The sequence below is a fragment of the Stegastes partitus genome, unplaced genomic scaffold, assembly GCF_000690725.1.
Source record: "Stegastes partitus isolate 25-593 unplaced genomic scaffold, Stegastes_partitus-1.0.2 Scaffold586, whole genome shotgun sequence".
Lineage (NCBI taxonomy): Eukaryota > Metazoa > Chordata > Actinopteri > Pomacentridae > Stegastes > Stegastes partitus.
Window position 1 is genome coordinate 2,378 of NW_007578317.1, and position 23,045 is coordinate 25,422.

General features: G+C 40.7%; 2 protein-coding genes across 6 annotated transcripts in view; one reads left to right on the forward strand and one right to left on the reverse strand.

The window, feature by feature from the left end:
- The first annotated feature begins 1,424 nt into the window (after positions 1 to 1,424).
- tprg1l (tumor protein p63 regulated 1-like) lies at positions 1,425 to 6,916 on the forward strand. 2 transcript variants are annotated; one of them, XR_520471.1, is made up of 7 exons: positions 1,425 to 1,742; positions 1,958 to 2,049; positions 3,647 to 3,697; positions 3,775 to 3,900; positions 4,261 to 4,414; positions 4,897 to 5,188; positions 5,321 to 6,916. XR_520471.1 is itself a non-coding variant. In XM_008288966.1 (6 exons), exons 1-6 carry the CDS (start codon positions 1,515 to 1,517, stop codon positions 5,089 to 5,091), a joined length of 846 nt encoding a protein of 281 aa, XP_008287188.1. In that variant the 5' UTR covers positions 1,425 to 1,514; the 3' UTR covers positions 5,092 to 6,916. The 2 variants fall into 2 exon arrangements, 1 of the variants encoding a protein (XP_008287188.1); XM_008288966.1 differs by having other exon boundaries at positions 4,897 to 6,916.
- A 135-nt stretch (positions 6,917 to 7,051) lies between these two features.
- Positions 7,052 to 23,045, reverse strand: part of wrap73 (WD repeat containing, antisense to TP73) — a 36,347-nt gene continuing 20,353 nt past the window's right edge. For all 4 annotated transcript variants that reach the window (XM_008288972.1, XM_008288973.1, XM_008288975.1 and 1 more), the window contains 10 exons: positions 22,914 to 23,030; positions 13,015 to 13,087; positions 11,880 to 11,983; positions 11,151 to 11,237; positions 9,841 to 9,975; positions 9,480 to 9,557; positions 9,290 to 9,392; positions 9,080 to 9,205; positions 8,791 to 8,982; positions 7,052 to 7,564 (listed from right to left, as the gene is read on the reverse strand). In XM_008288972.1, coding sequence (XP_008287194.1) covers positions 7,452 to 7,564; positions 8,791 to 8,982; positions 9,080 to 9,205; positions 9,290 to 9,392; positions 9,480 to 9,557; positions 9,841 to 9,975; positions 11,151 to 11,237; positions 11,880 to 11,983; positions 13,015 to 13,087; positions 22,914 to 23,030 — 1,128 coding nt within the window. In that variant the 3' untranslated portion in view covers positions 7,052 to 7,451. The remainder of the gene's footprint in view (positions 7,565 to 8,790; positions 8,983 to 9,079; positions 9,206 to 9,289; positions 9,393 to 9,479; positions 9,558 to 9,840; positions 9,976 to 11,150; positions 11,238 to 11,879; positions 11,984 to 13,014; positions 13,088 to 22,913; positions 23,031 to 23,045) is intronic.

Here is a 23,045-nt window from a genome sequence, read left to right on the forward strand (position 1 = left end):
TTACCTGACGGTTCCACTAGAGGTCGCTGCTGCGCTACATTCCAATCAAGATGAGACACTGTTGGCCAGCATTACTGCTGCATGTCTGGTTGGAGATCCTGAAGATGATTTGTTGGTTTTTAGTCGTGTTTGCATTACTGATGGCAAACTTAGAATAGTTAACTCGTGTGTCTTTCCTTCTTCGTGAGGTCTTTTTTGATCTTATCAATGCATTACTGATGATGCCTTCCCTGTCAAAAACATAATAACATGTCCATATAGAGTTTATTTATAGGCTTGAAGACACATCTTTAGTGAAACTGAGGCTTGAAACTGCACTGTACTCATGATCAAGAGCATGAATTCAGAGTTTTTTCTGCTTTAGAATGAGTTTCTGGTTTGCATTTCGTAGCGTAAAGTAGCTTTATAGTATTTAAAGACAGTTGTAGGTGAGCTGGTGTGCTTGAGCTGCAGCGAGTGGCGGGTGGACGAAGAGAGAGGAGAGGTCTACAGAGGTACATCTAAACTATTACGGGATTATTTTCATAGAAAATCCCTCTAAATAACAAAAAAGTAACCGTGGGGCACAGAGACCAGTTTTCAGGGACTAACCAGCTGATGAGCTGAACTGATTGGTGGGTTTATGATCTGGTACTAATCTGGTCAGCTGGTCAAATGAGAAATAACTATTACCTTTAGATAACTTTCTTAGATGAACTTCACTGATCCACAAGGGCTCAGTAGCACAAAATCAATAATTATATCAGAATATACAAAAAATGAAATAAAAGTAAGAAGTAAAAAATCAAGCAGGAAAAAAAAAAGATTTCCATATGTACAAATTATAATTTTACAGTTCTTGTTTTGTTTTCCTAATCAAATCCTAACATATGTAATAACAATAAAACTACAGAGTTGTTAAACTTTCAGAACAGACTGATTGCAATAGGAAGTGTCGGTTTCATCATGAAACCAAACATATAAAAGTAAAGTGTTCAGAGGTTTCTTGTATCTGAGCAATCTACCACATGACAGTGTTTAGATTACAGCAAACTATTACTGAATAATCTGGTCCTAAGCTGTAATGATTGAGCATTATAAACCAGTTCATGGTGTGGGGCCAGTAGAAACCATAGACTGTATATGCAGTCTGTGGTAGAAACACTGGAGCAGGTTGAAGATGTGAGGTTTAAATATAGAAAAACAATCACGTGACACTAATGAGGTAATAGGATCAAATGAGCAGCAGACTTCAGATGATTTGGGCATCAGACCACCGATAATCATGAGAAGCGGTGTCTTCCCCTCCAGACACCTGTTCGTGTGATCAGCTGCCGGACTGACATGAGTCCCCTTTAAGAGGAAGCAGACCTGAGGGGGGGAGTGAAGCAAGAGCCGCCACTTCCTCGTTACCCTCACAATCAAAACATTATTCGTGCGCAATGGGTGAGACCGCATCCCCGGAAGGACGTTTTCTAATCTAGCAGGGTGCGCACATTGTCCAAAGCTCCACTTAAACCGCGTCCGCTCCAAGCATGCTGCAGCTCAACGACACGATGGAGCCGGAGAGCCCGGGCGCCGCGGTCCTCCACCCCGCAGACACCGAGGAGGGGGTCGAGGTCGCCTTCACGCCGCCGGAGGCCGGACGGAGCCTCGGACACGGAGCCGCCGTGGCCTGCTGCCCCCCGCTGCAAACGCTGACGCCCTTCCATGTGCACAACCCCACGATGCAGGCGAAAGTGAAGGACTACTTCGTGTTCAGGGTAAGTAGTTCCGTCCGTACAGCGGCACCGATCGAGGGCCCGTTTGTTTTGTAATTAGACCACATGCATCTCTTCAAAAAACAACGCTCTCAGTGCAATGCAATCAGCCCCAGTGAGGCATCACCAGCAAGGCAGGCAGGCAGGGAGGGATGGGACTGAGCTGGCCTGTGTGAAGGGGATGCTGATGACTGACAGTTGTGTGATGCTGATCTCAGCCAGGTACCATTGAGCAGGCTGTGAGCGACATCAGGACTGTGGCCCTTCCATCTGAGGATGGAGAGGTGCTCAGCGTCTGGCTGCTGGCAGAGTGAGTATCCCAGCAGCATGTGACTGTTTATTATCAGCCGGAAACATGAGGATTGCACTGCTGTGTGCGCTGTAGGAACCGTGCACAAGCAAACACAGCAGCACATGAGGAGAGCTCAGCTGGAGATGTGTTGTTGAAGCTGCAGAGCAGTTGGTGTTGTTGCATGAGGAGGACAGGCTTCAAACTCTGCTGCTTCAAAAAGTTCTATTTGGGAATATTGTGTTGCATAATATATAGAAATCTCAGTTTTGGATGGATTATTAAAGCTGTGTGTTAACTAGGGATGGACCGATGTGTTTTATTGTTTTATTTTTTAAGTTTTTTTTTCTTTAGTTCAGATACAAATGCTGATTATTGGTAATCAAGAAAGGCCTGTAACTGATATTTGGAACCAATATTAATTAAATTCTGACAGCATAGAAGAGAACCTGTCATTCATAACTAGGCTTCTTCATTAACAAGGGTGACTATAACTGAATATGTGAAATAGAAATATGAGTGATTAAATTGAGGCACTCTCCTCTGTTTATGTGGCATCAACTAAGATTGATCAGTTTGTCTTCTGCACTTACGTCTGATGTTGGTCTCTAGTTTCTTCATCTTTCACTGTTCTACCACTTTGAACCCTTTATAGGGTAATCCTTGAAATACTTGAAGGATGAAAATTTCCACCCTAGGGTGTTATTGAAAGATATTTTTACTTTTTTGACTTAAAAAAAGTTGCAAATCAAGATTAATAAAGTTAACATATATGGTAACTTGCCCGTCTGTGGTTAAAAAAAAGAAAAGGGAATTTATAATAAATAAAAGAAAAAGTAACACTCTGCAAAAAACATTTATTTAGAAGCTTTTTAGTTTGAGGTGTAATGATACACAACCAGTGATAAAGTAGTTATAAAGTGTAACATTTTTCTTGGGGTGGTGGTATTAGTGGCACTAATCTCAAAAAATCAACATGGAGTTCAATGCGAACCAGTAACAAAGTGTTTATAAAGGTCCTGGAACATTTGTTTAGTGACATTTTTGTAAGGTAGTGATATTGGCACCAATATAAAAACTAAAAGTGCACATGGTTCTTCTACCTCAAGGACAGGGTGGACATAATGAACGTCCAAGGAAGTTATCGTATATGATCACTTGGCCCATAAAGGGTTAAAGCCCACTGAGGTCCATATCTTTAAACTTTATTAATTATTATTTTCCAGCCTCTGTTTCAGGTTAATCTGCCTTCTAACTTAGCCGCGAGCCATTAGCACAACCTTATCCAATGTGAGAGAAGCTAATTTCCTGGTTCGTTGCAACAGCTTGTGTTTCTTGTTCACTTCTCTGCTTGAGACATTTGTGAGACCACAGAGTGACGACAGACAGAGAGAGGAGGCTGCACCAGAGCTGAAGTAGCGTGTTTCATTTATCAATAATCACTCAGTAATTTACCAATACTGATAATTGGAAAAAATGCCAAATATCAGCTACGATAATGAGCCAGGTCGGTAATCGGTCCATCCCTAATGTTAACAGTGATGTCTGTTACACAAAGAGGCCGAGGTTCATATTCTGCTGTTTAAAAAGTTGCCAACTTTGTGTGCGACTTCTCCAGAGTGGACCACTGGAACAACGAGAAGGAGCGACTCGTGCTGATAACCGATAGGTGAGTGGAAAAAGCAAACACTTTGATGAACTGTAATCTGTAGCTGGTGTCGTTTGACGTTGTTGACGTGATTCCAGGTCCCTGCTGGTGTGCAAGTACGACTTCATCAACCTGTTGTGTCAGCAAGTTGTCAGGATCTCTCTCAACGCCGTAGACACCATCTCAGTGGGCGAGTTTGAGTTTCCACCCAAATCCCTCAACAAGTACGTCGACACGTTTTCGTCTACCGATTAATGATTAGTGATTATTTGGTGTTGGAGTTACACGTGTGGCTTGAATGTTCAAAAAATATTGCAGCTTAAACAAAGTTTAAATGGTAATAAATTAGTAATAAAAGCTTGATTTGTGTGGATAGAAGTGTTTAAAAAAGGATGTACAGCAAAGAAGAAGATAAAGAGTGGTAAAATACTGAACGAGAAGGTAAAAAATAAGGAATAAAAACACTTTGGATTCATAAGTGGGTTTTGTCTGTCACCATGCATGCTTTAGCTCGGTGGCAGCACTCTGGTGTCCTGCTGGCCCGCGTTTGTAGCTAATTCTCAGACTGCTGTGTTGTCCTACAGAAGGGAGGGCTATGGGATTCGTGTCCAGTGGGACAAACGTCCTCGTGCTTCGTTCCTGAACCGCTGGAACCCCTGGTCCACAGACATGCCCTACGCCACCTTCACAGAGCATCCCATGTCCCACGCTGATGAGAAGGTGGCCTCTCTCTGCCAGGTACGATCCGTCTTAGCTGCATGAGCAACAGATTATTAGAGTTTTTGAAGTACTGCAAGTTGAGCTAAAAGGCAAACAATGGTGACAAAAAGCAACAACAGCTCTAATGGGTACAGACCAACTGAGCACAATAGTCTGATTTCTGCTTTAAAGTCACAATTACTTCTTTGACAGAAAGACGGTTATTCACACAGCTTACGTACTCGTGACTTTGTGTATGAACAGTTATTTTCAAAGCTGTTCTTATTGGCACGGCTACAACAGCACCTGGGGCAATTTTCTGGGGACGTTTTCTCATTCAGAGCCATTAACGTAGTTAAAAGCAGTAAATGGAGCTCATTTGGCTGTAAAGTCTCAATTGTATCCATTATTCCACATTTGTGAGCGGCTCCAGGAGACATCATCGAGGCCTGGTTTTATAAAAAGTACAAATTGTAAAGAAAAAAAGGTGTCACTCTTTTTTTTCCCCCCCTCTTCCTAAGATGGACAACTTCAGAACCCAGCTGGTGCAGGCGGTGAAGAAAGCCCATAAAGAGCATCCCATCCCCGGTCGGGCTAACGGCGTCCTGATCCTGGAGAGACCCCTGCTCATCGAGACCTATCTGGGCATTATGTCCTTCATCAACAATGAAGCCAAGTTGGGCTACTCCATGACGCGCGGCAAGATCGGCTTCTAAATTTTTCTCAGTTTGTCCAAAATTACAACCCATGTGTCTGTGTTACAGTGCACTGTCTGAGGGAAGCTGCAGTGTGATGTGCAACCTGTCTGTCTGTGTAAGTTGAGCCCATGAGACGTCCACACCTCCGTAAGTCGGTGTCATAGACAAGTGGTCAGCCTGCTGTAGGTCAATGATGGCGCAGCGCTGCATGGACCGTCTACCCAATTGGTTTTTTTTGTGCCCCCAGTTGCTTTCCATCAAAGAGCTGCACACAGATCTGCACCCAGGTAGGCCTTCAGGAGCGTACGCCGATCTGACCTACGCTGGAGATGAAGGACAAGCACTTTTAGATCGAGCTTCTCGTAGTCTCATGCTTCTTGTTTAACCATTGAATGGCAGACTGTCAAAACGAACGTGACATTTAGATTTTGACAGAAGAACGCTCTCATTTGGGTTAAGTATGTGCTTTTGTTTGGGCTTTTTTCTGCAGCCGCCGTGAGGTGAAACTATAACATTAGCCAAGAATATGTTCCGTATTTGCTACATGACTTGGTTTGAAATGAAGGATATCATTATTCAGATCATAAAGCCATAGGGTAGCGTCTTGGAATGGAAAAGCAGCAGACAGATGGAGCTTAACAGTCATGTCACGTGATTATTGTAATAAATGTTACAATAGGAGAACTGGGATGGAAGAGGATAGGATTTGTACTGCTGCTGTGCTGCAAAGCTCTGGGCTCAGCTTTGTTACCTTTACAGGTGGAATACATTTATCAGCATCCATGAAACTTGTTTAGTGGAAATGCTAAATTACATGTTGAGATCCTCTCTGTCTATTTGGCCAATGTTTCGTTCTCCGTGTCTATATTTATACTTATGACTTTACTCAGAGTAGTGAGCTGCTGTACCACTTGCAGAGCTGCATTAGCTCCCATAGCAGAACTGTATGTCTCAGATGTTTTATGCAATGTGAACATGTAAACCACGTCTTTACGTTTGTAAATTGCCTTAATTGTACTGCAACTTTCGTTTGTTTTACGCATACATTTGCACTCAGCTTTGCATTGGTTCGCTAACCATATGTATACTGTTAATAGGATTTAGGCGGTTTTGCTCCCAAAGCTGCACCCTACAATACATTATTGTCCAACCAAAGGTTACACACCACATGTCCACGCTCAACGATGCCAACAAATTGTGTCCCAAAACCCCCTTTTTTCTGCTCTTACTTGTGCATGTTCTCTGCACGTTAAGTTTGCATGACCGATGTTTTTAAAAAGAATATCCTAAGTGAATTTGTAAATACTGATCGTTTTATTTATCTGCAGTTATTTTGATGCAATTAACTCATAAATGCTTCTAGAAAAGGAATATTTCCTCTCGCCAGTTCTGGAATATTTTATTTAGAGAGATCAGTGTGTTATTGGAAACATGTGGAGACTTGACTTTATGTTCTAAATATTTGTAGCACAGTAGCCACATTGGAAAACAATAAATTCCTACATGTCTTTTTGTCAGGGCTGCACTTCTCACAGATCGTTGATACAGAAGTGCATTTGGATTACACTCGTACTGTCAAGGAAGGTACAGTTCAAACGGCTGTACAATTCAGGCTTTTAACAGTTGGGCTAGCATACAGACGGATGATGCCTTGAGGCCAACAGACATGGTCCTGATCTATTTGATACTGCCTGTTAATATATTGTTTGGATTCTTACTGAGACTTCTGTTTTGCCATAGCAGGTAACGACTTACATTGTACAGGTAATGATGCAGCATTTGCAGGTGAAAGGTGATGCAACTCGTGTCATGAAGAGCTGCTTTAAAATTTACCATTGAAAAACCCCGTCTCGTGTCTTTGTTCATCATCCTGCGCCACTGAAACAAGCATTACGAGTTCTGTTTTGTGTGAAGGTTGCTCAGCTGTGACTCAACTTTTGATCAGTGCACACATACTAATAACTCATCCTAAGAAGCATTATTTATGACAAAATTTATTCAAAATAATTACAATTTCATGGTAATACATATACAAAATAGCAAGACTACAGTGAAATCTATAAAATTTTGTAAACTTTTATATTCTCACAGTGTTTGCAACTAGTGCTTTAGTACATTCTTATTTATTAAAAAAAGAAAAAAAAGTGACATCTATTAAAATGAGCCATTCTGGAGTGATGTCAGGTTATCAATGTTCTTAGCTTGACAAGAAACGGAACGTCCCAGTAGCCTTTAAAACTTGGCGAGCAGCTCCAGTCCAATTTACGTTTTTAGGAGTGTTGCTGTTGGTCCCTTGGTCTTCACCTGAGCACAAGCACGTCTGGCTAAATAAGCCTGAACTCTAATCCAGTTATTCCTAAGATGTGTTTTTGGTTGGTTTACTTGTCCTCCTGGTCAGTGTCCATGTAGCACAAACACAGCTGGTCCTTTCCGAGCAGGATCAGAGAGTTTCCGCTGCAGTGCCAGTTCAGGGACTGGACTTGAAAACCACCTGGCAGGAGGAAAACAAGGGTGACTGTGATGACATAACACATACATATGCAGATCCAAAGTGTTGTTTATAAACCCCCAAAAAAGTTTCATACATGGAGAATTTTAGTTTCAGTGGTTTCTAAGTAAAATACACACACCTTTCAGGTTAGAACATGTAAGGCAGCAACACAGATGCACATCCCACATGTAAAAACTATTGTAGCACAGATTGGTTGTATTTGAAAATTTAAAAGAGCAAATACAGATTTTTGACTTTATACTGCTCTGCCGCAAATTAATTCTGCAGCATGACGGTGACTCCAAACGTACAGCCGGAGTCATAAAATTAATCATTAGTGACAAGAAAAGCAACGAGTTCTGCATCAGATGGTCTGAACCCCACAGAGCCTTGATGTCAGTTTCAGTCTGGGGTTACATAAAGACACAAAAGAAACTAAGATATAAAAAAGATTATTGATAAATAGAAATGATTCAGGGGCCTATTTTGACAGCATCCTCCCTTTACCTTTAGTGCCTAATGCTCTTTCATCTCTTCTACTTTATATTCACTCTTTCACTAAATCTCCCCGAAGAACAGAAAAGCACTTGAAATGTTTTGGTCCACTCAGCAGGCGGGGTCCTCTTATTTCTTCGACAGGTTTAACATCATTAATTGAGTACACCATTGACTTTTCCCTGGCCGAAGGAACGCGGGGATTTTAAAGTCAGCTAGGCTTTTACTCCATTGTGTCGATTTTAAATTTTGTGAATTGCTGGTTTGAGGCCTTTTTTTTACCCTTTTTGTCCCTTTAATCCTTTACAGTTTGGTAAGGTTTAATATTAGGCTAAATGTTGGATTTTTGCTTTTGCCGTTATTATCCAATGCACAGAGAGCGCTACTGCAAGAGTTCCCAATGAAAAATAAATAAAGACTAAATGAAAATTCCGTTATTAGGTATGGTCTGTCTTCTTGCACATGAAAAAGCAATTTAAGAGTGAATGAAAAAACAGCAGTGAACTAACGTCCTACTACATGATTTTAGTTTTTCTTAATTTATTAGTCTTCAAAACTAAAATAGAGACTCTGAGCTGCCACCATGCAGAAGCTGTCTTGTGCAGCTTACATAAAAATAATACAAAGGTTCGTTAGAGAGCACAGGTCCTTTCCTACATTTGAGAACAATATCAGGAGCTGTGTCCTCTAGTTACTTGACAGTTCTAATTCTTGGTACCAAAGCCACTTACCTTCAGTGGGGACCTGAACAGAAACACAGCCTCCTGGGGACCAGAGATAGAGTTTGGTGTTGCCTGTACACAGAGCCAGCCGGGGACGTTGAGGGTCCCACTGAAAGCAACGTACGGCCGATGTCTGCTCCAGCACGGCCTCCAGGCTCATCTTCTGCATGTCCCACACCCAGACAGCAGTGGCCATGTTGTCTAGGATAGAAGACACGCAGATACACATCCAAAGCCACTCTTGCCATTGTTAAATCGAATACAGTGAAGGTGGTATAGTGGCATTGTCAAGTCTTACCATTTTTGGTGGCTAGATAGCGACTGTCTGAGCTGAATGCCAAAACAGAGATGCCAATCTTGGGGTTGGCTCGGTCTGGATCTGGTTTAACCACAGGGATTTGGACCGGCAGCGGGCAGATCTCATCTGGATAAGACACCAGCAATTCAGAGTTTGTGATCAGGAAACTTTAGTTAACTGCTGAATTTAAAATGTACACTGCTGACTTACATTTGCTCTGGGTGTTGAAGAGGGTGGTTCCCATTGTGATGCTGTGTAGCGACATTTCATCACTGCCAACACCTGGCCTTTTCTCCACTTCCTTATACACCGTCTAGAAACACAACAAGCAGCGAACAAACAGTAAATAATCTCACTAAAATGCCCTCAAGGTTCATCCTGTAGGAAGAAAAATACTCACAGCTTTTGTGTTGTCGATAACTGCAGGGTGCTCCAACTGTGTGATTTTCTTCCATGTGATGTGATTGAGGATGCGAACCTGACACAAAGGTATGAACGTTTTTTTGTCATTAATATCGTGATTGCACCAGAAATTCCAGTCAAGTTAAACACATGTATGAAACTGTTCATTTCTAATCTTCTGTATTTGCAGAAATGAATAAATTCATTTCTTCACGAGAGCTCTGCCAGTTTCACACATCAAAGTCTGTTTGTAAACCAAGTTGTGTGAGGTTCTGATGGAACTGAATGAAATCAGTGAGAAGTCTTAAAGATGCGATCATCAGTAATGCAGCAATAACGTTTCAAGAGACTGCGCATACTTTTTCATCATAGCTACCAATGGCCAGGAACTGGCTGCTCGGGCTCCAGGACACAGACTTGACACCCAGCGACCACTCATAGGCACTGTAGGTTGACAGCAGCCGGCCGTCCAGAGAATACAGCAACACTTTGTACTGTGGACAGGAAACACACACATGAAACAATAGTACCGACAAGAGGGCTTTTTTTTATTTCTAGTACATAAGTGTAGGAGCCATGAATAAGCTGAAATACACAGAGAATGATTTTATATTACTAATATTACTTTGATATAATTTATATTAATGTTAAGTGTTGTTTGGTGTCATTATTGTTAGTTATTTGTATAATTATGATTATTTGTTGGGAGCTGGTCACATGGTACAGGGTTGGGAAGTTTATTTAGGTACCTGCTCACCTGTGTGTATGCAGTTGGTGAAGGAGAGGGTGAGTGGGATGCCGTACTTTTTGTTGACCGCAAGCTTTGATTGCTGTGATTTTAATTTTGTTATATTTTGTGCACGTTATAGTAAGTTGACCTTTTTTCATTAATACACTTTTGAAACGTTTTTTGGATCTCAGCGAATCTTTTGTACAGCGTGTCGGCCAAAGAGCACGGCCCAGCTTCATCCACTCAGTGCTATTTAGTTTGTTTTTTATGAAGTCACTACAATAAGTGTGGGAGTTTTTCAGTAGATGACAGCTTCATAAACAGGCACACTAGTCGATCGTCTTCATAGTTAAATTTTATGCTGTCACTACTTATCAGCAACATTTGTTTATCTGGGATTCCTTCAATTTAACTTACAGATGCTGGTGGGTATCTGATGTTGTGACGTTCCAGTACAGTATGGAGTATATTTTCTCTCTCGTTAGACTCTTGTACTTTTATAACATGATCATTTACAATGAAGGGATCAGTAACATATTGTCTTACCTGTATCTATGCCTACACATGTTCTGTTCCTAAAGCCTCCCAAACAAGCCAACAACAACAACAACAACAACAACAACAACAACAAAGGACCAGAATCATTCCCATATTGAACTAACCCATATCACTTCACTAAAAGTATACTTCCTCATATGGACACTTACTTATTTATAATATATTTTATGATATTAAAAGATGGTGCACGTACAAAACAAAGTTAGTGTTTAAAAATGTGGTCATCTGCTTTAAATGTGTCTGCTTCAGTTTCTGTCTCCAAACATGGACCTTACATGGAGAGCACATGGAGCACAAGGCTACCGCCCAACTAAGCCATCAGCATCGTTAATCTTTCCTATTGTATTATTGAATTATGATTCTGAAAAGCAACTGACTCACCTCCAGACAGCTGTCCCACACTGCCAGCACACAGCCATTGGGGGACCACTCCAATCCTGCCAGGTCCTGTGTCTCAGTCTCAAAATGCTGTGAAAGTGTTAAAATATAACTTTAAATTAATTTAGTTCTGTCTGCATAACAAAAAAAAAAAAGCAACTAACTTTTCTTTGCACTAAATCTAGGACAGTCAAGACAATAGTTCAGAAGTCTTCACAACAATAAAAGGAAACTACTGATGCTGCCAAGTTTGAATCAAGAGAATTTTATTAGTATCACGTGACATCTCCAGTAATGAAAGTTTACTCTTCATCTTGACCAAAAACAATTTTAAAAATATTTATTTACTTTTATTTTTTCATTGACTGTTGCTGCAAATTATGTTTGACATGTTTTACTAAATGATGCTTATCCTGGCAGAGCTTAAAATGTCAGAGTATTGTGTGCATGTTGCTCCAGTGTTGTTCTTCTTGGTGGTGAGGAGGTCATGGAGTACGTTGATGCACACACACACACGTAATAGCAGTGCTGCCACACTACACACATTGTTTGGGAAAGGCTTCAGGAACATGGGGAAGAGTTCAAAGTCTTGCATAATATTTCGGTTCATTAGTGGACATCTTTTTGACAATCTAAATGAAGGTTTATTCCACTTCCCTATTTCAAATAACTCAAATGTTAGGGGCATTTAAACGAGCATACAATCAAAAGAAAAAGCAATTTCCTACTTACCCTGAGTAAGTGCCAGTCGTCACACACAAACACACAAACATAGTCTTTGCAGTCACGTCGCTCAGCCAAGGCCATGTAGCGCCCATCTCTGCTGAAATCTACACCTGTGGGTGAAAGATGATGGGAGAAAGCTACAGTTACACAGAAAACTCCTGGTTATGGCAAACTATCTAAAGTCCACACAAGATCAGATTTTATGCAACTTGATGCTTTCAACTTAAATTATATTATTTACTGCTTGCCAGCTCTGTCAAACTGAATTAGGAAATTACACAAGTTCAAGATGCAATTTCCTATTTAATGTCTGACCGTAGAAATGTGAAAGAAAGCTGAATTGTTCTGGACTTGTTATGTAACAGTGCATCCGTATGTAATTTTGTTAGGGTTTAAAAGTATGTCTGGAGGCACAGCCAGCCCTTGGGCATTTCTTACATTATCAATTCGTACCACTTCAGTCAAATAGTGCTCAGCTACAGCATATAATTACACCAAGGAAAAAGATCTTATAATGAAAAGTACTCCATAACAGCCACAACGACCCAACGAATAAAGTCATATTCAATATACACATTTATCACAGTTGCAATTTTCCAATTTATTCAATCTTCAAAACTTCATCTGTCTAAGTTTAGCCACAGCAACAGAGAAAATAAACACAATAATAAACATTTTCATCTTTAATTTAAAAAAATAAATAAATAGTCTACTGGTTAGAAAAAAAGGCTATTCTGAATACTGAACCTCGTGGCTTCCTGTGTATTTCATCCATTATAATTATCTTATTCTTTGGCACCATCGAGTCTGTGGTATGCAGCTATCATGGCCATATTATTTATATGACAGCTCAGAAGATACACAGGTCGCAGAAGGGCATAGTATTGCATGTGGAAAATGGGGAGAGTCACAGACAATCATTTTTCCACTAGTTGCTGACAGGCCTGTTATGAGGAGCATGCCCCATTTACTGAAGAGGGGCACAGCTGTCAGCAGAGAGGACCACAGTTCGGCCTCGTATCCTGGGCTGTGCCACAAGATAAAGAACGGCATGTTATTCATGGGGCACGGCAAGGCATTTAGACGGCTGGCCGTGTCCTCAGGTACTCTGGTATACACATAATATCGCTCTCATACTCACCCTTTTGACAGGCTTTGGGATACTTGATGTAAGACACGGCTTTGGTGCACAGGGACCAGACGGTGACTCTCAGCTGTCACAGTGATAAAATGAAAGAAGGAAAAGAAATAGAATTATCTTGGAGTGAAATGATGGCGAAACACCACAGTGCCAGGCAGTAGAAAGAGCATAAAAAGATCCGCTCCGTTTACTGCCATGAAACACTCCAGTTTGTATGAGATCTATAAGTCTATCGATCCTCAATGAGAAGGTGACAACTGATGCATATAGCTAGTGGGAGGTCAATGAATTACCCAGGGCATGAGCCTAACAGAGGCCTGTCATTGTTTCTCTACACCCAAATCTATGTCTATCAGCTGCAGATCCATTCTACAGCTCTGGCTGGTATGGTTCTATCATGCACTTTAAAGGCTCGGCATCCTTATGTCTTTTTAAGAGTTAAATCTCTTCGAGGGACATGAGACAGTGACATAAAATCCCTCCACCGTTAGACAGATTGCCCAGTATGGTAAAGTGTGTTGAGTGTTTTCTATAAGTGTACTTCCACAGGGAATAACCGCAGATGTTCAAGCGCTGCAGTCACCGACAAGGACTTTAAGAGGTTATACTGATTAAATTAGGACTTGAGTACACACAAAATTAACAGACACAAAACAACCACTCAGCGCATAGCATCAAAACGGGACCAGTCCATTTAGTAGCCAAGATGTAATGTTAGACATGTTTGCTACAAGTGTGACAAATTAACAGCAAGACGTGTAGCCAGAAGGTTGTGTGCATTCCCACTAATGAGAAGCAGCGCCAAAGAATAACTATCTGACCACAAGTCGGCACAACAAAGAGACCACATGTGTTAATACTCAGTTTTGACAGCGGTCACTCAAACATCCACCAGTCTCACTTCAGCGAGATCCATGCCAAGAAAAAGCAGGTGGCACTCGGCCAACACCGCAGCATGTTTCGAGGACCAGTATGATATGTGGTATCTTGGCCTTGAAGAAAAAGGAGCACCCAGCACTGTTATAGAATTTGTGGTTTGTACTTCTGTGTAGCTGCCCGGGTGCTTTGGTATCACAATGTGAGACACTGATACAATCCCACTGTTAACGATAACAGGCTGAGAGTGAATATAGAGAAATATAATACATTTCTGAGTTACATAATAAGCGTTACTAAGAGATACTACAGGGAAAACTAAAGCATTTGTACAATCCAGATTCATATCTGACCAGTATATGATATACACAGATTTCACCATCATGTTCTATAGTTTTGTAGTTTGATATACAGTATTCTGTAGTTGAAGGCAGCAAATTCCTGATGTTTGGTTCACTTGTCTGTTTAACACAACTCTCGATATAAAATGGGTGTTTGTCTAGCTAATGTGTCATGCACTGATTTATTGAGGAGAACCATCACCCGATTCAGTCCAGTAAAAGTTGCTCACTCACACATATGCTGAAACGCATTATGTTTTAGTTGGCTTCCTCATGCCTCTACATTTTTGGATGTCGTTGTACTGGTGCTTTTACTATTCACAAATGATGTCTGATGTTTTACGCACATCTTTTTATATAAAGGGCCAATGTAGTGAAACATTATGTGGGTAAGATCTTTCTTACTTGAGAAAAAAAGCAAAATGTGTGTAATATTTTTTTAAAAAAAAGATAAATTCTTGAGTAAAAGCTAAACAGCTGCTTCAATTATATTTATTTACAAAGTCTACATTCTGTAAAAACAGTATGTGAAGGAATGATGGCCTTGCTTGTGTTGCACCATATATTCCTCGATACAGGGGAAAGGAAAATATTTAAATCATATTTTGCCTTGAATTTATGCAGAGAGGGGAAAAAAACGTGTCCATCAACTGACTGAAAACAAAAATGAAAATTTCCTCTTTTTTTCCGATAATATCCCTCCACTCTTTCCTGGAGTGTTAAAATTGCCTCAAGAGAAATTTTTAAAAATTACAGGTTGAATACAACATGTGAATTTCAGCCCCTATGGTATAATCAAAGCCACAGGATTGGCACACAGCGGCACTGTACCATCGTATTTTACTGTGTCACTGGCATTCCTCTTCCAAACGCGATTGCTGCATATTCTTGTGAAATTAAAGTTATTAACAGAGAAAAATATTTTTACATCATTTGGAAATTCTTAGTAACATCCCAGCCACATGTTCTGGACAGAAATAATAACAATAATGACTGATTGTTTAAGAAAAAAAAAAATACTCTCAGCATCTAAGAATGCGCAGAGCTCACACTACTGAAGTGACAAGGCTTTCATCATAGTATCCAGACAGACATTCGACCTGAGCCAAGTCTGTCACCTAAATGGGCTAAAGTGTCGACCCCCTGTTTGGTCAAGACATCCAGCTGTGTAGTCCCTGTAATAACACTTCACTGGACACTTCCTGGACATCCCCTCAGACATGGTGCCATGACAACCGATACCAACACTGCTCAAACACAAACACACTTACACTTCTTGGATGCCTTAAACCCACCACATAGGGGATGCTGGGAGATCAAGACCCGGAGGCAGCGTAACTTTAAACTGGCTGGAGGACGGGTAGCATGAAGGAAATAGGTGGGAAATGCTTCTCCATGTGGGGTAGTATGCAATAAGATCCTTAGCTGGTAAAGTTACCCTTTAGATGAAGTATCCTCACCAAAGGTGAGCAGCGGCTTGGGAATGGGGGGATTGTGACTTGAGGGTGGTGTGAGAAGCCAAATCTCTACTACAACAGCTGCTGTTTATTCATCAGAGTTGGATTTTGGGGTGCTGTGGTTAGCATAACTGCAGCTGGTAATCAGCGCCAGCTGCAATTACAGACAAGTGTAAGTTATTTGTTTTAGTATTGTTGCAATCACAACATGCACAAGGATAATTCATTAGGAGATGCCTTCCAGGATTGCTTCACACTTATAGTTATGAGGATTTTCTAAAAAATTTAATATTGTTTCATGTCATGGTTGTGAAGCCTTTTGAGGATGTAATTAAGAGAACTGCAAATAAACTTTACTTGACATGTTATGGCCAGATAGACAAATTGGGGCAAATTTCTGCCACTACACTTCTACACATCCATTTAGTATCTATTAGCAAGAATTCAAAACAATAAAACCACAGAATTAGGGAACATTCCCAGCAGGACAGCCTGTGGGTAATATGATAACTACGATCAGCTGTAGACTGCAGTTACTGACAGCAACCTGGAATAAAACTTATCCATCAGCCATTCTTGTTGCGCGCCGAGGCGAGTGTGAGAGAATGGGCAAGTGCATTTGATGCCATATAGGCCTATCTGTCAGCAGAGGATTAGACTGTAGGCATTCCACATAGAAAGCCATCTCAAACCAATATAGCCTATTCCTCCTGTTACAGCCTCATGATTCTACTAAGGAACTGGAGTCGCTCACAGCCCCGCATAGGGGATGGGTGAGCTATTGTCCCATGCTGCGGCGCATCAGCTGCCTGCATTTACAGTTTACAGTCCAGAAGCATTGATGCCAACAATGCTACACGTTAGCAAGGCTCCAGCTGCACCAGCCAAGAATGCTAGCTAATCCGATCCCAACAATGCAAAAACCATTAGAGAAGTCAAGCTCAGCAATGTCCTTGGCTGCAGTTTTTCCACGCTTGGTTCATCACCCCTCAGTTGGTAAAGGAGGATTATCGTGGATGTGTGCGTGGCATTTTGCAAGGTCCTAAGATAAATGATCGGAATTGAAAAGGAGGAGACTTGCGTAAAGTCTTGCAATACATGGGTTTGGTTTCAGGAATGGGACTTTTTATGAAATCTCTGACAGCTGTGCTTTAACTAAAACAAAGTAGCTGAAAGTGATGTGAATTGACGTCTTTCAGGAACTGCATTTCACAGCACTTCTAGCTGTCTGAGATCATGATGCTAACTTCTAGTCTGCATGGGAATGCCCCTAAAACCACTGTTAGAACCAGAGACCAGTATACAAGCATTTTCCACCACAATGTCAGTTGTGAGCTCATAAGCTACAGTGAGCCTACAAACCAGACGTATCTGAAGATATCCTGATGGCAGTTTTAAAAAAAACAACAACAAAAAAAACAAAGACAACCAGACACATGCACAGCCACCTAAGCAGATTTACTGACACATAGACAGACAGACAAACACATACACAGAGGCATGATCCACACTGCAGGCAGCTGTCTCTAAACAAGTTAATATAGCAGGCTGTTTATGAGTGAGGCTGAAATTTAAGCCCGACACGAACACCCGGCTGGCACAGCCTTAATGAAATCTTGGGCTGGGGTGAAGGTAAGTTCAGTGGGCTCCTTGGCAATGTCATAACAAGTGCCTACTTTTCCTGTTAATTTTGTTTTGCAATCATAACCACAAAAGGATGCTCAGTAAGCTCAACTTAAACCTCTTACTTTAATTTAAGAGAAGTGCATAACTGCAGGTTTTTGAATGCACAGACCATAAAAAATAGATGTGACTTTAAAACAATCTGACCGTGACAGTGATGAAATAACAGTTACCACAGCAGCAGCAATCATCATATCCAGCCACAGCTTCACCTGTCAGAGCCAAGCAGAGCAGCAGCAGCTGTGCTAACAGCAGTGGCCGTGCACTGTCTGAGATCGGCCTTTTAAAATTAGTAATGAGCACTAAACGCATCATGTAAAGTATCACATCATCTCTCCTTTCCACAGTATCCGCCTTAACGGGCAGCGTATTACAACTGGAATGAAGCAACACTCGTGTTTATGGGTGACGGAAGAAATGCAAAACTTACTGTGAGGGAAAGCACAAGTACTGCAAAGTAATGCAAAATAAACTCTAAGTTAACAGAGTAAAGCAGAAGTAATCAAAAAAAAAAACCCAAAACTCTACTGTGACTTTCATATAGAGCTCCATAAATAAAGAGTAGCAATGTGTCCATAATATCAGGGTATGGTACAAGTGATTGACATCTATTGCCTGAAAGCTCCATGTTGTTCTTTTTAGAGTCGTTTACCAGAAATATTGATTAAGAGTTGTTAGCTTAAATAGAATTCAACCATTCAGTCATTAGTTCATTCACAATTTACCATTTTCAATGTGACTTAAAGGTTAGACTTGTGTTAAATGAAGCAGAGTGTCATTATCTGACATCTGTAAATTATTTTTCAGCATCAGGTTTGTCTATTTCAAGATTCAATTCTCCTTGAGTTTAAAATATTTAGAAACAAATGGCTGCCTTAAAGTTAGGAAAAAATCACACAAAAAATGAGAATAATCAGAACAGGTGCCTACAGATTGCAGGGCTGCAAACAAATTTTTTGTTTTAACATTAATCTATATCATGAAAATGTACAAAGCCATCCAACTACTTGTTTTACTGGATCAATGCTCAACTGCAAAAGTCAACTTTGCTATGACAAAAGTTAAAGAATAAAATCATAACATGATGGTTGTGTTCACATTAGACACATTAACATTTAGGGAAAAAGTACTTTTGCCAACACATGTGCTCAAATATAAGATGACTAAAAGTAAAATCCCACTCTCAGACTTCAGCTGTACTGCTCTGTGAAGATGCCGTATCTCCTTTGGGAATGAAACTACATTCTTTTCCATCTAGGTCCTTTTTTTTTGGAAGATTCAGACAGACACAAAGCAGTCATGCCACAGACATCTTGCACTCCCTGCACCCTTCTCCAGACCAGACACAGTTGTGTGTTGGGCCACGACACCTGTCAAATGATTCCTGGAGTCAGGTTCAGCATGACAGACATGGCCCACCACGGTGCCTCCGTCATATTCCGCATGGCCCGAGGGTAGCTGCTATATCTTCTCACCCCTGACAACATATGCTTACTATGGAGTGAATTTAAAACAGGAATTGGGAGGCACAGAAAAGAGCCAAAGACATCTTTATTAGTCTGAGTTTAGATTTGCAGACTTGCATAAATTGCACTCTACGTCTCCCTACTGTCCTGAGCTGGATTTTCGTAGCTGCACAAGTAATCTAATAAAATTTTTCTGGTATCAAATACGTAGACGTCCACCTTTGTTATGTCAGAGGGAGTGAATAGAAAATAATTTTCAGCAGTCACACCCACCAATGAGGGATAATTCCATTCTACTGAAATAAACTGGAAGAAAAATTCGTTCAACCTACTCTTGCATCTGGTGTCTCGAGATTTAAGTCTGGGCTCCTCACTGATCTGTGTACGACATACTTCTACTTTTGTCACAATTAAAAAAACAAAAACAAAACCTCTAGCCAAGCATATTGTTATGCCAGAATATTATAGTTACCACAGACACAGGTTGGTATATGTTTGAATTTGAAATAATTCAGTAACATTGTCTATGTTACATAGTTTGCCAAAAGTAAAATGTAGCCCTCAGCATATATCATGGTCACTGACTTCTTTTTTCTTTTCTTTTTTTTAAATATAAACTTATTTTAGGGATCCCTGTTGGTCCATGCAACACGTTGTAGTCTTTGTTCAATTTGTATCTTCAAAATGATTTCAAGAAAAAAGGGATTGTTTTTTTCTGATATATATATATATATCCATTTACACACTAAATATTTATTTTTTTCTTTCTGAGTTATGCACTAGTGGTTGGACCAGCGAGGCTCAGTGGCACAGCCATATTATGTAGCTTATTGTATAGCACAGCTGACCATCCCTCGAACCCATAAATGCTATGCACTGATAAAATGCAAGAGGCGGTATATTGACGATAACATTGTTCACCCTCTAGGCCAGTTGCAGGGGCGCAGGAAGGGAGGCGCACTAAAAAAGGTATTTCAAGGCTGCATCTATGTTTAATCTGAACAACAGCAACAACAATAGTTGTTGAAGCAACAAGCTACAGCCTGTACAGCTTCAGTCAATGAGCAATGTTTCCAAATGTTTAATAAATGTCTCAAATAGGGTAGCCAATGAATTACTGCATGATCAGATATACTAGATAAGTAATGCGACTCTGCTTCTGGGTCCATGTCTGGCTATAAACTCCCCAATGCTAACAGTACAGTCCATCCATCCATCCATTATCTATACACCGCTTAATCCTCACTAGGGTCGTGGACTCAGGGCGAAGACAGGGGACACTCTGGACAGGTCACCAGTCTATCACAGGGCTACACTTAGAGACAGACAACCAAGAACACTCACATTCACACCTATGGACAATTTAGAATCACCAATTAACCTCAACATGTTTTTGGACTGTGAAGCCGGAGAACCCGGAGAGAACCCACATTGCACGGGGAGAACATGTAAACTCCACGCAGAAAGATCCCAGGTGTCCTCACCGGGATGCAAACCAGCGAACAGTGCTAACCACCGAGCCACCTTGCAGTCCTAACCCAAATATGAGCAATAAACCATTAACTGAGACGCCATTATCCATCTGTGCAGGAATTAATAAAATAATGAACAGTGTATGTTTTAAACTAATTTTTAGTTGATTAATTTCAGTGATGGGAAACAAACAACAAACTGGATCATGTTACATGGAGCCCTAAAAAAAACAAAACTGTGTATATATGTAATGGGTTTAAGTAAAATTAAAAGTAAGTATTGGCTTGTATATCAATTTGAATTTTTTCAGACTCTTAAATATCTGCATCCGTCTATAAAATCCAGAACTGGGGCTCTAAAACATGAAGTGATTCATGATGCACATTGACACGAGGGTCAGAAACAGCACCAGTCCAGGAGCCTCTATAAAAATGTGAGTAGGATCCATACCAAACCTTTATGTGCAAGCAAAGGACAGGAATTGGGGTGCGCCAAAAATAATCTCATTCATAAAACTGTGTGCACGCACTTCTTCATGCAATCGTAAAAATAAATCATGTCCTCAACTTAATAAAGGGGAACATGTGGACAAACTTTATATTCTGCCCACCTCACTGTTACAATTAACCATAAATAATCAATGAAACAGCATCATTACTGATCTGCATATTGTTCCCTGAGGAAGATGACAGCGATGTTACACACAGAAGAACTTTTAAGAGGCTGACGACTGCTAACTCTGCAGTGAGTTTAACAAACAACGACAGTCTGACAGTTCCTGAATTAAAACAAAGTGGTCAGATGTGGAGATAGATGCCAAGAAGCGCATGGCTGCAGATGATTATCTGTTATCGCATACACGTCTGATGAAACCACAGACACTCAACATCTGGCAACAATTGAACAGTACATTTAAATCCACAACTGCACTGTACAAGGGCTTCCAAGATTTTTATAGTTGATGAGTGCAGGTCAAGGAGAGGTGCAGGATGAGACGGGTGGAGAAGGTGTGCTGCAGCTACCGTGATGTCTCCACTGTATTTGTGTCGTGCACCTTTACCCTTTAGCAGAATGAATTGGCGATTTGGGACAGAAAACTAATGTAAAGTCGCACTTGGTGACAAATGCACAGTAGTAATAAAATGTGTTACCATTTAGTAGTTTTGTATAAAGTTGATACAGCCTGATTTATATACATATAACTTATAAATAACTGAAGCTGATGCCATACTGAATCAGGACATTACGGGTGAACATGGAAACACAAGTTTGCTGTTTCAGAAGCTGCTGACTAAATTGATGCATCCTGGCATCCTTCCTTTTCAGCAGCACTATGATGCACTTGTCAACTGACTGCACAGGAGTGTGAGCTGCTTTGCACTATTCAGGACTGAGAATGTGGTGATAGAAGTTGATGGAAGTCAGCTGCTCATGGATGATAACTAATGGCTCAACAATAAATCACAGATGTAAATGGTTAAGATTGTAGTTTATGGTTTAGTTTAGTTTGCTTGTGTCTTATAAAATGGGCCGGTGTTTATGGAAGAACTGCAATCTTACTACAACTAAAAGCATCAGACACCAAAACTAGCCTGAATATGTTTAATAATGACTCAACAGCTTGGTATGAAGTGAAATTCAATGTACATTAGGGTCCACCATCTATAAAATGTGTGTACTCATGGGGAAAGGCTTTCTACCAAGCCTGTTTTTAAAAATCCCAACTTTTCTATAGGAAGGTGGTGTACACCTGTTTAGGGCCCCATTTGTGAGTACATGACAGTTATAAATGAGGCCCCAGCTCAGATCAAGTTCAAGTTCAAATCTCCCATTGCATAACGTTATAGCTGCTATACAGTGAGGACCGAAAATTCATCAAAACTTCTGTTTAAACTAAGAGCTAAATAAGTTATACCATCCATTTCTCTTACGTGAAAACTGTTTTTCATCACTTGCTTGCTTCTAAAGTGTGATCTAGGGTTTTAGATCACAGCACAGCCACGACGGTCTTCACAGAATGAAAGACGTGTGACCAAATTTGATCATTTCACTCAATGACACTAGATGTATTGCACTTATCTACACTGGGAAGTTCAGTCAGGATAATCAAATAAAAACATGTAAAAACATACCATTTAGATTTTGACAGACTTGTTGACTTGTTTATAGAACTGTTGCCACACTATATCTTTATATCACTGCTGTTATGGCTTGGATGTTTCTATCGGTTTTCCTTCACTGTTTACAATTGTGAGATTTTTATGAGCAATAAAACATCATTAAAAAGACTTACTGCTAAAGAAAATACCAGACCTACATCGGAAGGGCAGATATACATTGCACCCATGCTCCAGAGGTACTTGAGACCCATGTATGACAGGACGCTAACAGGAGGGGAGCTATGAAATCAGGCTGAATACATGCCGGAGGTGGGGGTGGGAGGGGGGATGTAGGGGCAGTCAAGAAAGGCTCTGGTGTCTGGCTATTTTCAGGTCCCCCTTCCTTGCGGGCCAGCAACAGTTGAAACCAGACAAGCATATGTATAAACACACTTCCATGTGCATGAATGCACGCACACATGCACGAACCCACTTCACACTTACATGGAACTCAGTGGTGTTGAGAATGTGACGTCCGTCTGGACTCCAGCGTGAGGAGACTAGTCCTATTGAGCCCTCATCAATCTTACAGTGCCAGTCTGGCTGTTCGAGAGACCACACCTGAAGAAAAAGACA

Excerpts from the sequence above, each read along its gene's own strand:
- tprg1l (XM_008288966.1), top strand. The coding sequence starts at position 1,515 with ATGCTGCAGCTCAACGACACGATGGAGCCGGAGAGCCCGGGCGCCGCG. Across the intron at positions 2,050-3,646 it reads AGCGTCTGGCTGCTGGCAGA|AGTGGACCACTGGAACAACG; the intron begins GTGAGTATCCCA and ends CGACTTCTCCAG. Across the intron at positions 3,901-4,260 it reads CCACCCAAATCCCTCAACAA|AAGGGAGGGCTATGGGATTC; the intron begins GTACGTCGACAC and ends GTTGTCCTACAG.